Source organism: Canis lupus, chromosome 6 (genome assembly GCF_003254725.2).
Source record: "Canis lupus dingo isolate Sandy chromosome 6, ASM325472v2, whole genome shotgun sequence".
Lineage (NCBI taxonomy): Eukaryota > Metazoa > Chordata > Mammalia > Carnivora > Canidae > Canis > Canis lupus.
Genome location: NC_064248.1, coordinates 1585291 through 1601010, shown reverse-complemented (window position 1 = coordinate 1601010; position 15720 = coordinate 1585291). Strand labels below are relative to the sequence as shown.

Below are 15720 nucleotides of genomic sequence, written 5' to 3'. Positions count from 1 at the left end.
CCAAATGTAAAGAGAAGGCAACAGATCAATTATTTTTTATGAATGTACAAGCAAAACTTCAATAAAAAGTAAAACACAGCTAGACGAACACAACAGGATATTGAGAGAGAAACTCATTTTAAGTAAGGAGGACTCATCCCTGAACTGCAGGAGTTTTTTTAATTTAGTAAATCCAATTAAATAATATATATCATTGACAGGCAAAATAATAAAAACCATATGATGACCTCAGTGATGCCAAAGACTTACTTAATAGCCATTGCTGATTTAAAGATAAAAAGGTAAACCAAGAATAGGATATCACCTTGCCTTAGTAAGTAATATCATCTCAAACAGCAATCGAGGCCATTTGCAAATTTAAGTTCAAACTCAAGGGACGTTTCCATTAAAAACAGAAACAAGGAAAAAATGTGTGAAATTACCAGCATTATTTGATCTGATGGCTATACCCACTGAAATAAGGCAGAAATGGGAAAAACAAAACACAACAAAAACAAGGACCTCCATTTGGTGCAGATCAGGGAATTAATTTCAGGGAGCAGTTTTTATAGGGATCCCAAGCATACTGAGATCACAAGAGACACCTACTCGGCTTTCTCTTCAATTTTCCTGGGTTCCTGAATAATAACCTGCTTATAATGACCTCACATGACCCCATTCTCAGCTTGTGCTGGAAGGGGATCCAGCTGCTGTCCTGCACTCATCTCTGCTGGCACCAAGTCAGCCCTGGACAAGCTGGATCCTCCTCTCCTCTGAAAACCAAGAGACCTGTGAGTGAACGTGGTGGTTCAAAAGTCACTAGCAATTGTCTCAAAACTCAGCAACTGCTGCATTGTCGAACAGATTTACCAAAGAATGTTTGGGAAGCATCCGGTTTATTTCCCCAACAACACTGAGAGGATGTCACCTCATCCAACTTGGAAAAGATTACACAGACATGAGAAAGCATGGTTACGGAGATAAAATCCAGTGATCACTGGAAAGCCTCGAAGTTGTGAAGAAGAAAAGATATATATGTACATATCTCTTGATATAAATATACCATATATCATATGTATATGTATACACAAACACACATATACAAATGAAATACAGAACATGGAAGAAAAAGATCGAGAAGGGACATCTATAAGGGGGAAAAGTGAAGACCACAGCCCAGGATCTAACCTGCACATGAGGCTAGAAAGAAAGACTAACATCTATGGAGCAAAAAACAGAAAACAAAAGGGTCAAGAACAAATGTTTCCTAAGGAAAAAAAACTCCATCTAAACATGGAGTTTAGAATCCATTTTTTTTTTAATTTAAAGAAAAAAAAAAAAAACATGGAGAGTGTGAATCACATCACAAGGAGCCAAATGGGAGAAGATATTTGTAAATCACATATCTGATAAGTGATTAATATCCAAAATATAAAAAGAACTCATGCAACTCAACAGCAAAAACTCAAACAATCCAATTTAAAAATGAGCCAAGGATCTTAATAGACATTTTTTTTTCAAACAAGACCTACAGATTGCCAACAAGTACATGAAAAGGTGCTCAACATCTCTAATTGTCAGGGGAATGCAAATCAAAACCACAGTGAGGCAGCACTTCACACCTGCTAGGATGGCCATTACCAACAAAATAACAAGCCTTGGTGAGGATGTGAAGCAAAGGAACCTTGATGCACAGTTAGTGGGGTTGTAAATAGTGCAGCCACTATGGAAAACAGCATGGAGTTTCCTCAAAAAAATTAAAATAGAGTTCCCCTATGATTCAGCAATCTCATGTCTGGGTATTTATCTGAAGAAAATAAAAACACTAACTTGAGGGATCCCTGGGTGGCGCAGCGGTTTGGCGCCTGCCTTTGGCCCAGGGCGCGATCCTGGAGACCCGGGATCGAATCCCATGTCGGGCTCCCGGTGCATGGAGCCTGCTTCTCCCTCTGCCTGTCTCTGCCTCTCTCTCTCTCACTGTGTGCCTATCATAAAAAAAAAAAAAAAAAAAAAAAAAAAAAAAAATTAAAAAAAAAAAAAAAAACACTGACTTGAAGAGATATGCACCCCCATGTTCACTGAAGCATTATGTACAACAGTCAAGACATGGAAACAACCCAAATGTCCATCCAGATGGATGAATGGGTAAAGAAAACGTGATGTGTGTGTGTGGATGGATGGATGGAGGAATGCACAGATTGACAGGTAGCTAGATAAATAGATAGACAGATAGATAAATTGACTGATCTATTGATCAATCTATCCAGATAACAGACTGGTAGTTGCCAAAAGTGGGGGATGGGGAACTGGGTGAAATAGGTGAAGGATATACACTTTCAGTTATAAAATAATTAAGGCATGAGGATACAATGTACAGCATGATGACTACAGTTAATAATACTGTATTATATAATTCAAAGTCTCTAAGAGAGTAGCTTTTTAAAAGTTCTGATCAGGGCAGCCCCGGTGGCGCAGCGGTTTGGCGCCTCCTGCAGCCTGGGGTGTGATCCTGGGGACCCGGGATCGAGTCCCACATCGGGCTTCCTGCATGGAGCCTGCTTCTCCCTCTGCCTGTGTCTCTGCCTCTCTCTCTCTCTAAGTAAATAAATAAATCTTTAAAAAAAATACTTTAAAAAAATAAATAAATAAATAAAAGTTCTGATCATAAGAAAATAAAATTGTAACTATGTATGGTAAGGGATGTTAACTAGATCTATTGTGGTGATCATTTCACAACATATACAAATATTAAGTCATTATGTTGTATGTACAAAATTCATATAATGTATGTCAGATATATCTCAATTTTAAAAACCCATTGTAATTTAAAAAGACAAATGAAATAGTATGCATGGAAATGAGTAAAACACAAAATCACAGAATTAAGACTCAACGTAAAAATTCTGAAACGATAGGTTAAGGTTGTCCATAAAAAGGCTCTCGAATAATTTTTTTATGGATTTTATTTTATTTATTCATTAGAGGCACAGAGAGAGAGAGGCAGAGACACAGGCAGAGGGAGAAGCAGGCTCCCTGTGGGGAGCCCAATGTGGGACTTGATCCCAGGACCCCGGGATCATGACCCGAGTTGAAGGTGGATGCTCAACCACTGAGCCACCCATGTGGCCAGCTCTCAGAATAATTAAAAATTAAAACAGCATGGCATGTGTTGTGTAAAAGTTTCACACAGAAAGGGCAGGCGTGCACCAGACTGTGTTCCTCAAAGAAGTTGTGTAACAGTGAATGTCCTCCAGTGACCGTACTTAACAATAAATGTTACACAAACATGAGTGAAAACATTATGTGGCAAAAATCAACAGAAAGCAAAAGTATAATTCAAAAGCATTTAAAGAACATTTACGTTGATGAAAGATAAAATCTACCATGAGGGTAGACAGAGTATTGAAAATTAAAATACAAATTGTTGGAGGTAGGGACGCCTGGGTGGCTCAGTGGTTGAGCATCAACCTTTGGCTCAGGTCGTGATCCCGGGGTCCTGGGATCGAGTCCTACATGGGGCTCCCTGGGAGGAACCTGCTTCTCCCTCCGCCTGTGTCTCTGCCTCTCTCTGTGGCTCTCATGAACAAATAAATAAAATCTTTAAGGAAAAAAAAATTGGGGAGATAAACCAAGGAAGTAAGGTAACAGCAGTGGGAGATTTCAACACATCAAAGTAACTTATCTCAGATAAGATAACCAAAAATACAGGTGCAGGAGATACAGGTAATATAAAGATAACATCTCTATGCATATACAAAAGCTTTATACCCTAGAAGCAATACCTTCACAAAAGTGCATATTCTCAGTTACAAAGAAAATACTCCCAAATAGCAGATCATATTTACTTCCCACAATGCAATAAAGAGAGAACACTTAAATGTAAACTTAAAATTCTAGTGACTTGGGTATCCAAAAAATCTGCCAAGAAGGAGTAGGAATGAAACTATATGATAAAAGATTGTAAAGCAAACAGAGAAACGATAAAACTACCAAGACACAGAGATGTTACTAAAGGTCTTCTCAGTGGCAAATTTCCTGTCTTAGTTGCCTTAATTATTAAAGAACAAAAAAGTTAAGATAAAACAAGCAATTTACTGACATTGCTGGAAATGGCAGCAAGTAAGCAAAAAAGGAAAAAACACACAGAAAAAGAAGACAAAACCCCAAACATCATAGAATTAAAACTAAAGAAAAGGAACAATGAGTTGCCGTAACAGTGAAAGCTCCCCCTCATCATTCTCTGGTCCACCATGCAGGCAGAGTGCTACACTGCAAAGCCCAGAGGGACCAAGCTAGTCCATCCAAAGGGGGCAGGCATGTGTGAGACAATAAGGAATGGTGGAGACTGTGGCATTTGCCCTGCCCAGAGGGGACAGCTATTCAAGTCCACCAAATTCTTGCAGTGAAGGATTTCAGGTCTAGTCTTGTTAAATTCTCCATGATTTTAAGAGGAGAGAGAAGTGCATATTTTTAATATGAGATTTTCTGCTCTATAAAATGATGTGTGAGCCCAATAAAACAGAGCTGTAAGCTGTATTTGGCTGGTAAGGCAGCAAGTATGCAACTTCCGATTTAGACTACTTACTTGGGCTCGAATCCACTTTGGTAATTTATATTTTCCAGAAAAATCTCCATTTCATATAGATGTTCAAATGTAATTTTACAAAATTATATCAAGTATTCTTTTTAAAATCTCCCGTATTTTTTCATTTCCAGTTTATTCCAATGGCAGCTCTATTTAATTCTTCATTAAATATGCTATATTTGTCAATTTATTGCATTTTTCCCCAAGAGTCAACTCTTGGAATTATTCATTAAGTTGAAAAGTTGTGAATTTTTAATTTTTAGACTCCAAGTGGGTGGGATACTTATTCAAGCTTTTATTAATTTCTGGTTTATTGCATTATAGCCAAAGGTTGTGCCTGTAATGTTTGTCTTCTGGAATCTAGCTAGGTTGTCCTGTGGTGTAATACATAACTAGGTTTTGTTAATGTTTCAGAACTACTCAAAAAAGGAGGATATTCTTCTATTTGGAGCACAAAATATGTATTACACAGACACACCTACACATACTCACATACACACACATTGAATTCATTCAAATTGTTACTTAGTTTTATCTACTTGATCAGTCTGAAAGGAATGTGTAAAATCTCCAGGACAATTGTTTCTGCCCCTATTTTTAGAATTTCTAAAAGTTTTTCCTGAGATAAAAAATTTTGCAATGAATGTAACATTCTAATAAAAAAGAAAAGAAAAAAAGCCCCAAGTCCTTAGATCATCATGAGTGTTGTTCAGCAAGTATTTCCAGTTCATTCCCTCTGGGCATGTAGTTGGATTCTACTTCCCAACACCCCTTGATGTTAGACACCACTGTAGGAGTTGCTTTAGCCAATGAGAAGGGGAACAGAAGTGACCAGAAACTTCAAGCATCACTATGTGGTCCACTGGGTTTCTTTCCCTTGCTACAGCTACCATGGAAACACAGACAGAAGCCTCTGCCAGGACTCCTGAGTGAAGATGACAAAGAGGAAACACCCAGCCCACACAGTGGACATATTCCATTAGTGAGAACTTCTATTTTGTTCTCACATGAAGTCATTGATATTTGGGGAAATTATTTATCATTGCAGCATAGGGGCACCTGAGTGGCTCAGTGGTTGAGCATCTACCTTTGGCTCAGGTCCTGATCCCGGGTCCTGGGATCAAGTCCCACATCAGGCTCCCTGTGGGGAACCTGCTTCTCCCTCTGCCTATGTCTCTGCCTCTCTGTGTGTGTCTCTCATGAATTAATAAGCAAAATCTTTAAAAAAAATTATTATGGCAGCATAAATTAGCTTCTCCTTACTGAAACAGATTCTGCCCTCCCTCCCCCCAAAAAACAGGCAATCCACAAAAGGAAAAATCCAATCAACATATGGAAAATGCATCATCTCCCTTATGAGGTAAAAAAGAGCAAAATGAGCCACCATTTCTCATCAATCATATTAGCAATGACTTGTTAAATACTACTGGGTACTGGTCAGGGTGTTCTGAGACAGGCCCTCTCACATATTCCCTTTGGTAAACTTGCCTGAGAGAAATGTTATTCAGGTATGAAGGATTGTACGCAGGTGCTTATGCTCCACATAATACTCTTGTTCTAGGAATCCAGCCTGGTTCCTGTTTTCATGATACAATGTGTGGTACCAGGAGGAAACAACCTTCCTAAGTGATTTGCTTATCTCTATTCTTTAAGTAGAAGCACTAACCTTCTTGCCAGTGAAAAATGGGATACTGGTATCCTTCGCATGACTGGCATCATAATTAAATATTATCTGTGGTTTCTTTTGGATAAAACAATTATTGAAAGCAAGGTTCCTGAAGACCCATATAACTCCTATGTTTAACCTTTGCAGTAGCAATGATGACTACCAGGGCTGTGGGATGGATAGCTGCTTCTTAGTGCCCTGGAAAGAAAAAACAAGGGGTGCCTGGGTGGCTCAGTCAGTTAAATGTCTGCCCTCAGCTCAGGTAATGATCCTGGGGTCCTGGGATCAAGCCCCATGGTGGGCTCCCTGCTCAGAGGGAGGAGTCTGCTTCTCCCTCTCCCTCTGCGTACCCCCTCTCCACTCTCTTTCTCTATTCCTCATATAAATAAATAAAATCTTTTAAAAACAGAAAGAAAAAGAAAGAAAGAATGAACAAACAAGCTCAGGCCTTGAAACTCTCAGCTCTGGTCACAGTCAGAGAACAAGGGTGCTTCCAGGGTGATCCCCCCAAATAATCATTCACTTCATACAATGTAAGGAGGGCCCCAAGTTTAACTATGTGGTCTGCAGAGTTATAAGCTGAGGTCACAGACTCCCCAGATCTCTGATGTAAGATTCAGGGCACTGATTGGAAAGGAGTGGGACCTATGACTTGGAATGGGGACCTCTGGGTGGATTCAGAAAACAGAATGGCCGAGTCTCCCTCTAGTCCTCTCTAGTATCTCCCTGAGGTCAGCCAAGACCAGCTTGAAGACCTGGAAGAAACAGCTGAGGCAGCTTCCTTGAAAGGGGTTGCCTATTTTCAAGATCTACTCCCACCACATTTTTCTGCCTTTATACCTATGATTATGATCAAATCAGCACACTCCAGGAGTTTCAAGTCTGCTGTGGGAGCATACAGAGAGGTGAGATGCTGCGGACTTCTATCAGTATAACCCCAGGGGACAGGTGTAGCCATGGACTCCAGGATGTTAAAACAAGGGAGAGAGAATATAACGTCGGCTGAGGAGGCTCTTACTGAAATGGGTACTCACACCAGAAATTGTTTTGATTACATTGGCTTGAGTACCTAGAAGTGATTCCAACAGTTCAAGTCTTAGCTGAAACTTGGATTTCAGTGGCCAGCTGTCAGTAAGATTAAGATGGTGGACTTTTCCTGGGTTAACAGAGAAGAAGGAATTGCTTAGGGAGATAGGAACATTGGAGTCAATTTTTCACAAACATCCACCACCACTATAGATCCCAAGAAGACCTATAGAGGATTCCCCTCAGAAAGCAACGAGAACCCCAAAGATACCATCTTCAATCACAGACTCTGTTCTAGGGTCAGGCGTGACTCATACAAGTGTAACCTGAGGAGCGGCTAGAGTTTATCACCCAGCCAAAGGTGACAGTTTGGAGCAATAATTGGCAACCAAAATATTCACATATAGGTTTACAATGCGTAGGTGATGTCATGACTCAAGTTGCTATGCGTTCTGTTCAGTCACTGCTTCAATGCCCTTTTGTCACCCTAAGAGGCCTATACCTACTAAAATCACAAAAAGAGTAATGTATCTACAAGACAGGTGATTAAGATCTTGGATTCAGGGCACCTGGGTGGCTCAGCGGTTGAGCATCTGCCCTAGGCTCAGGGCGTGATCCCAGGGTCCTGGGATGGAGTGCTACATTGGGCTCCCCCCAGGGAGCCTGGTTCTTCCTGTGCCTGCATCTCTGCCTTTCTCTGTGCCTCTCATGAATAAATAAATAAAATCCTTAAAAAAAAAAAAAAAAAGAAAAAAGATCTTGGATTCATAAGGCTCTTACTAGCAGCGTGTACTAGGCAAATAACTTGAAATCTCTGTAGTTCATTTTTCTCACCTACAAAATGAAAATCATATACCTAGTAGTGATGGCTGATATGAGGACAAAAAAGTTAATAAATAAAGTGCCTAGAACACTGTGAGGCCCATGGTGAGGACACTGCACGTGTTAGGGAGTATTACCGCTCTTCCGCGTTACTGGGGGCCTGGTGAACACTGCATAAGTGTTGGTCATTATTATTACCCCATTAACACTTAGCACAGCCAGATCATAGTAAACTCAACAATAATCCACTAACGGAGTGAAATATACAATAGTTTTATGCTTATTTATGCTTATTCACAAATGCAAATCGTTTGGACAGACCCCTGTAGCCGACCTCCCGCGGGCTTGGGCTTGGTGAATTTCAAATCCCTGCAGGCTGAGCTTCTGGGAGGACACGAGTGTGGGGCTGCGCTCCAGGAACATGGCTGGGTTGGCTTCCTCTTTCTCAAAGTGTGCCCTAGACGAGCACTCCGCAAAACTTCCTGAGTCTCTGAACCACCTAGGGCATTCACCTCTTACTCAGATCTTCTTGCTCAGACAAATATGCACAGGCTTGAGGATTTCTCTGGAGCTTTAGGTTTTTCTTTCAGCCAGAGGTCCCCCGGTTACATGGGTGACCGCACCTCTGCCCATAACTTGATGAGACTGTTAGGGGCTGCAGGCTGCTGCGCCCCGCCCTGCGCTTTCTGAGTCTTCGGTCTGTTCCATTTGTTTATTTAAACAGGCCCTCCTGGTGTCTTCTGATGTGCGCCAGGTTTGAGACCCTCCGCTTTTCCTAAAAAGCCCCAACTGCTTCCACCTCGCACCAGGAGGTACCACTTCATGCAGCCTGTGGGCAAGCATCTCCCCATACCCAGAAAAGGAGGGCGCATTCCTGCTCCCCAAATAGACCCACGCCAGTCCCGGACGCGTCTGAATGTGAGGTAGGAATGAGCGCACGTCCGAATCAAGCTCGTGCTTTCTGTCTTCTAGGAGCTCAGGAAGGCCAACAGGGAGGTCCCGATCATGACGACTCAGCAAAGGCTATGCCTGTAACAGACACGAGGCCGGGACAGGGAAGACATGGACGTGCAGGCCCACAGCAGGGCGCGGCTCGCTCTCCCGGGGGACCCGGCCACGATTTTGTGCTCTGCGATCCGGGGGCCTGTCTCAAAGTGAAACCAAAAGTGAATCTTGCCAACCATGGAAATCAGCAAATTCACACACAGTGGCCACCAAGTAAATCCTTTTAAAATCAAACTAAACGGAGTCAAATTCACTATCCAGAGAAGGGCTTAAAAACAAACCACAAACCTGTTAAGACACAGGACGTCCTTTGGAAATGGCACATTTGCTGGAATTTCACGAGATTCTGCACCTTTGAGGGGCAGAAAGAAATCCAAGGAGGAAGAAGGCAAGGTCTGCCTTTGTTTCAAAGAGGGACTCCTGGTGGGTAAGTGGGAGCCCGAGGGAAGCTTGCAGGGAGGGAGGCTGGCAATAGCACTTGCCAGGGGGGCCCTAGCAAAGGCCACAAGCTGCTGAGAATGTCTCCTGGTTTCACTGTTTCGGGAAACTATTTGCAAAGCTAGCTGGATTCATTCCAGATGGCCCCAGTGGTGTGGTTGGGGAAACTATTAGAAGTTGGAAAACAGCCAAAAATAGCCATTGGGTCTTGAAGATACCTGGTGAAGGAGGCTGGACGCTCCGAGGGGCGCCCCAGAGCTGCCATGGGAAACACGTAGGTGAGGGGAGGCCCCAGGGAGGCCACGGGGGCCACAGTCCTTTGCGAGCAGCCTTTCTCATCCTGCTTCTACAAAAGATGTCAGCTTCACAGACACTTTTTTTGGCTATTTTGTTAATTCTTCCCACGATGGGACATAACCAGTACTGAGATGCTCCGGAATAAAGTCCACTCCCCACAAGCCTGATGGACAGGGCTGCAGGCTTCCAGATTCTGGGCTGAGGGAGAGATCCTGGCAAACAGCACCCAGGAAAGGTGAATCCTGACTCCCAACTGGTGTTAGGGCAAAATTCACCTGAGCGGCAGAGGCCGGAAAAGGGGAGAAGAACCCCAAGCACCAGCGGGTGTGCAATTGAGTTAAAAGTTACAAGAGAGAACTTTTGCAGTCAAGAGATGATGAGGAAGCAACAGGCATAGGGCACACGTTCTGGTTTTCTGTTTATTTAACTGGAAGCAGATCTGCCCATAGAGTGCACATGCGTGTGTGCACACACACGCACAGAGTCCCAGCACTCAAGGCAAACTGGCCACAGGCCAACAGAGCCATCCCAGACCCTCCAGCTGCCTCCCATTGTGTCCTCTGGAAAACCAGCTCTACACACAGACTGCAACTGTCTGGCTCCTGCGGGCTCCATGTCCAGGAAATCCCGCCGAGCTCCCTAATCCAGGGAGGTTACTATTACATGCTCAGCCGGCCAGGCACCCCACTCCCAAGGAACCACCTAATGAAAGCCTCATGTGTCAACTTTGGTTGCACAGACACACGCAGGCTATTCCAGCTGGGCCTCATGCCGAAGATATGACCTCACCGTCGGGCAAACCAATAGGGACCCCAGAAAGAGCAGATCGGTGTGTGGGCCAGACCTGCTCCTAATCACAGCCAGCTGGGATGGATGGAGGCACCACCACCTCTCCCGCTGCCCCTGGACACCAGGGTCTGTGGGCCCGGAGGCACCGTCATCTTACAGCTAAGAATCCCAAGCTCCAGCCCAAACACCCCATTTTAGGGGCAGTACTCCCCTAAAATTTCTGCCATTCCACAAGTTTCATGCTGAAGAATAGCTTAATTCAGTAAGGCCAAATCTCTGTGGAGAACTCCCAGCTACAGAAGCTAGAAAGGAAGGATATAATTAGGACTTTTTTTTTTTAACAGAAGCTCAAAAGATCCATTAAGAGAAAGACACTGAGACACAGTCCATCCGTATCTGGGATGCAGTACCCTAGAAATCCCACTTACCAGCATCATTGACAGAACTCTGAAAAGACACACACTTTAGCCCCAGACTGGGCGTCTCTCACTTAGCAATTTTTACACTTTGGCAATTAATAAACCAACTGGGTAGGCAATTCCTTCTACCTACATTGCAGCTGTCTTCACGCGTTCGGTATTAAATCTTCTGTAGACAACAAAGCCAAACCTCAAAGAAGCTGCACTTCAAAAGTAAAGAAATGTGTTTTCACCTGATGGCATCACCATCAGGTGAAGCAGCCAATGACCTCAACTTTTTTTTTTTTTTTTTAAACTGGAGCTTTTTGTTAAAGGAACTATGAGAAGTTGTCTACAAGAAAATTGCCAAGTCCTTTTAAGTTCTGCTAAGTTCTGCCTTTGGCATGGGTGGCTGAGTATGATAAGTTGTAAATAAGTTGGTGGAACTTGGAAGCTCTTAAACTGAATCCTATATGGATGAAGCTTTGCCTGGGTCCTGCTGGGTCCCTTGGACACACAAGATCCCCAAGACCTCAGGGATTCAGGGAAGATGTGCAACAACATAAAAACTCCCTGTGAGCTGAAGTCCAATGAGTAAATACACAAAGCACTAGGTTTGACCTTAATGAAGACCCTTCGATTTCATAGGAATAACTCACACACAAAGGACTGACTCGTTTTCATTAAATGTTGCTAATTCTATTTGCTTGTAGTCCATTTGACTAGATTTTGTCATAGGAGTTGTGGGCAGAGAATCAAAAGCACAGAATCTTTGTCCCATAAACGGAAGTATAGATTAAGATTTCTATTCTTTTAAGGAGGAAACTTTTTCTGGAAATGTGTCTCAGAAATGATGATGGGGGTCAATGGAAACCAGATTTTGCTACACGATATGTGCTTTGCTCCAGCTTTTCAGAAATATCTAAAGCAAGCAGCTAAATATAAAGCAAGGTCAAATCAGGCCTGCAAAGACACCAGTGAGTCACAATCAATCAGTGGTAAAGACAAGGCTGGGGCTGAACACCCCTGATGAAGCATCTCTTTCCTGAACCAGAAAATAAATGCCCACAGCTGCACTTGGTGGTTGATGCTGGAGTTCATTCACCATATGGTCACCCTTGTTATCATCCTTCCAGCAATTCCAGCAAGATAACAGGAGAAAGCTGTGTCTTCCAATCAGCTGCAGGCCAAGCAAACATCTCCCTACCATGGTCTCTCCTCCAAGGGACTTCCTGACCCTATGCCCTGCTTCCTGTTTTTCACTTGTATACTTCATGCTCTACCTGAAAGTCCTAATGCCCACCACTCTGGACCCCTTAGGCCTGGGATCAAGCTGCTCTTTGGAGGGAGAGAGGGTGTGTTGAAAAAAACAAAAATAAGGGTTTTTTTTTTTTCTTGGATCTTCAGCCAGGGCAAAATCTAAATGTCAGGAGGGTCACAGCTGATTTGGAGCAGCCTCAAGGTTTTGGAGCAGGAAAGAATCTGAAAGAGGTAATGTGTCACTTTCTAGAATTTTTAAAACACAGTGAAACCCTCTTCCCCAGCAAGGTTGTATACAGAAACCCAGTAAGTAAATCACAGAGCGGAGAAGCTGTTATTATACCCATACAATGGCATATGATTCGGCCATAAAAAAAACAAAGTACAAATACATGCTGGAATAGGGATAAATCTTGCAAACATTATGCTGAGTAAAAGCAGCCAGTCACAAAGGACGACACAGCATAGGATTCCATTGATATGAAATGTCCAGAGAGACAGATAGTAGATTAGTGGTCGCCTAGGGCTGGGGGGTACAGAGATGAGAGGGGGCAGCTCAAAGGTAGAGTTTCTTTTTGAAGTGGTGACAGTGCTCTAAAATTGATTATGGTGTTGGGTCCCCAAATCTGTGAATACACTAAAAGCCGATGAATCACACAGTTTAAATGGGTGAGTTTTAGGGGATGTGGATTCTACCTCTGTGAAGCTATTTTAAAGGTAGGGAGGGCAGGTGGAAAGATCTGTCCTGGCTGTTCCGCCGGTCAGCCCTCCTTCCTCACCCTCCTCCCTTGGCGGCCTCAGAACCACCCCTGCAGGCCCCTGGGACTGCATGGAGTGTTGTTTGAAAAACCCCGAGCCAGCCCTCATATGTAAACCAACACATGAAACCAAGCTTTTGGGGTCCAAGTGCAAGACCTTTCAAAACCAAGGTCTCGCCAATGAGCCTGGCTCATCTCAGGGGGCACGCCGTGTACCCCGAGCTCACCGTCCATGTCCAGGCGCTGCATGATGATGGCCAGCTCCACCTCGCTCGGCATGTACCCCAAAGAGCGCATGGCCATTCCCAGCTCCTGCTTGGAGATGAAGCCATTCCCGTCTCGGTCCAGAACCCGAAAGGCCTCTCGAATCTCTAGGGGAAAGCAAAGAAAGTCCGGTGGTCACATGGCTTGGTCTTTTGCATTGAATTTATTGGTGATCCTATATTGAACACTCCTCACTGCTTTACAAATACTAATAGGTCAAAACCCTTTAAGCAGATAAAAGAGTGGCCACAAGAGGAACAAAAGGAAAGAAAGGGGGAGGAAAGGGAAAAAAGGCAGAGCAAAGAGCAAAATGAGAAATAAGGAAAGGAAGGGAAAGGAAAAAAGAAAACCACCCCTGAGCATCCTAAAACAGCACGGGCAGCGCACAATTTGACAGTGGTCCCAGCGGAGACCCAGGTTCGCCGAGGACACTTCCTGAGCAGGAGCAAGCAGGTTTCAGCTGTGAGGACAGAGCTGCCCCTTGGGCCCTTCGTCCACCGGAAAGGAGAACACAGTCCCCCTCCGCAGACTCGTATCTCAGCTCCCTGCTGCTGTTGGAGCTGCGCAGAAGGCTTTTTTAACCTAGTAGGAAGATAGGAGTTACGTATCCTGCTGTTTTTATTTCATCCTCTAATTTACAGCTGTTTTGCGGCTATAAACAACCTCAGATCGATAAGAGTGTCATAAAAGCTCAAAAGGCATCTTTAATCACATTCCAGGCTGGCAGTGGATTTGACTCTGCTATCAATAAGGCCATTCCACTCGGCAGGGGATCACCCATCCTCTGACCTCAACCTGGCTTGTTCTGCATTCTCCCTCCAGAGCCCCCGAGGCCCGTCAGTTCTAGGTTGGCCGAGCATTTCCTAACACATCACACGGCCACAAGACATGGCGTGGGGAATTCGAGATCAGAGTCTGAAGATGACAGGTTCATCAATGCTATCTGAGCACCAGATGTGGCTAGCTTTGACTTTTCATCAATAAACCCGGTGCAAGCTCGGGTTGCCAACATTCATCATGCTACTCAACAAGTATTGACTGTATGTACCTGAGGAGCAAAGAGTAATTCTCTCAGAGAACCAACAACAATCCGTTGGGCCTCACAGTTCTCCTCCAGAGCCCTACATTCCAGTTGGGAAGGAAGGACAGGAACTCTGGAAACTCACACAAGACACTGGCCCTAACCCATTTACCTACTGCTTCTCGAAATATCTATGTCCCAGTAAATACCTTAAACCACTCCCTGACCCAAACAAGCTTTGTCCCTTCCCATTTGATTTCCTGGGGCTGCTGTGACAAATCACTGCAAACGTTGTAACTTAAAACAACAGAAATGTATTCTCTCACAATCTGGAAGCAAAAGTACGAAATCAGGGTCACTGGCCCAAAATCAAGGTGGGGACAGAGCTGTGCTCTCCTAGGGCAAGAATCTGTCCCTTGCCTCTTCCAGCTTTGGTGGCTGCCGGCATTTCGTGGCTTGTGGCCAGGTCATGCCAGTCTCTGCCTTTGTGGCCACATCGCCTTTTCCTCCTTTGTCTGTGATCTTCCTCCCACTTATAAGGACACTTGTGATGGCATTTAGGACCCACCCAGATAATCCTAGATAAGTTCTCCATCTCAGGACTCTCAACATAATACCTGCAAAAGCCTTTTTTTTTTTTTTTCCCCAAGGAAATATTTACAGTTTCCAAGAATGAGGACCTGATATTTCTGGGGCCCCCCAGTTTTCAGACTGCTGCAGTATCCCATCCAGGGCTCCCACCCAAAACACCTTGCCTTCCTTTACCTGCCTGAATCCTGTCATCCTTCAAGGCTGAGAGTTAGGGACTGTGCAGTCCACAAAAAATGTCTTTGCCCACCCTGGCCAATGTTCTCTCCCTTTCTGCTACAGTTTGGTGGGTCATTCATTCCTTTCACAGGACATCAGCCTGTCCCATCTAAAGATAACGATGATTTGGTGCAGAAATCACAGTCTTTCTTCATCGGCTTCGTTCCTGTTTTTACTCCCACCCACACTCTGAAGGATGGGTTTGAGTAAGGATCACATATTAGTAGCAAATTTGCTATCAATACTAATTTTGCACGCTGCATGCTTTCTGAGACTAAGTGTGGGCTCCAGCAGACAGAAGACCAGCCTGTGAGCCGGGACCCTAGGCTCCTGGCCAGGCGCATTAGCTAATTAGGTCCACGGCCAAACCCTGAGGCCTCGGATTGTTCATGTGTAAAATGAGCTGGGTTGGCCACGAGGATCCCTACAGTCCTTCCAGACTTTTTCTGGGGATCTGTGGACATTGTTAAAGTGTTTAAGAGAAGAACAGGAAGCCTGTGTTCTCTTTCATACCCTATTAATCTACTGTTCAAACACCCCTCTTTTTTCCATTGAGGATAAAGAAAAAAATTTCAGTCTGGTCCAAATTCTGAATCAAGGGGTTT

The 15720-nt window shown here is 44.0% G+C and overlaps 1 protein-coding gene across 12 annotated transcripts in view; it reads right to left on the bottom strand.

Moving 5' to 3' along the window:
• Positions 1-15720, bottom strand: part of CALN1 (calneuron 1) — a 522356-nt gene that overhangs the window by 231856 nt on the left and 274780 nt on the right. For all 12 annotated transcript variants that reach the window (XM_035718174.2, XM_035718175.2, XM_035718178.2 and 9 more), the window contains one exon: positions 13251-13394. In XM_035718174.2, coding sequence (XP_035574067.1) covers positions 13251-13394 — 144 coding nt within the window. The remainder of the gene's footprint in view (positions 1-13250; positions 13395-15720) is intronic.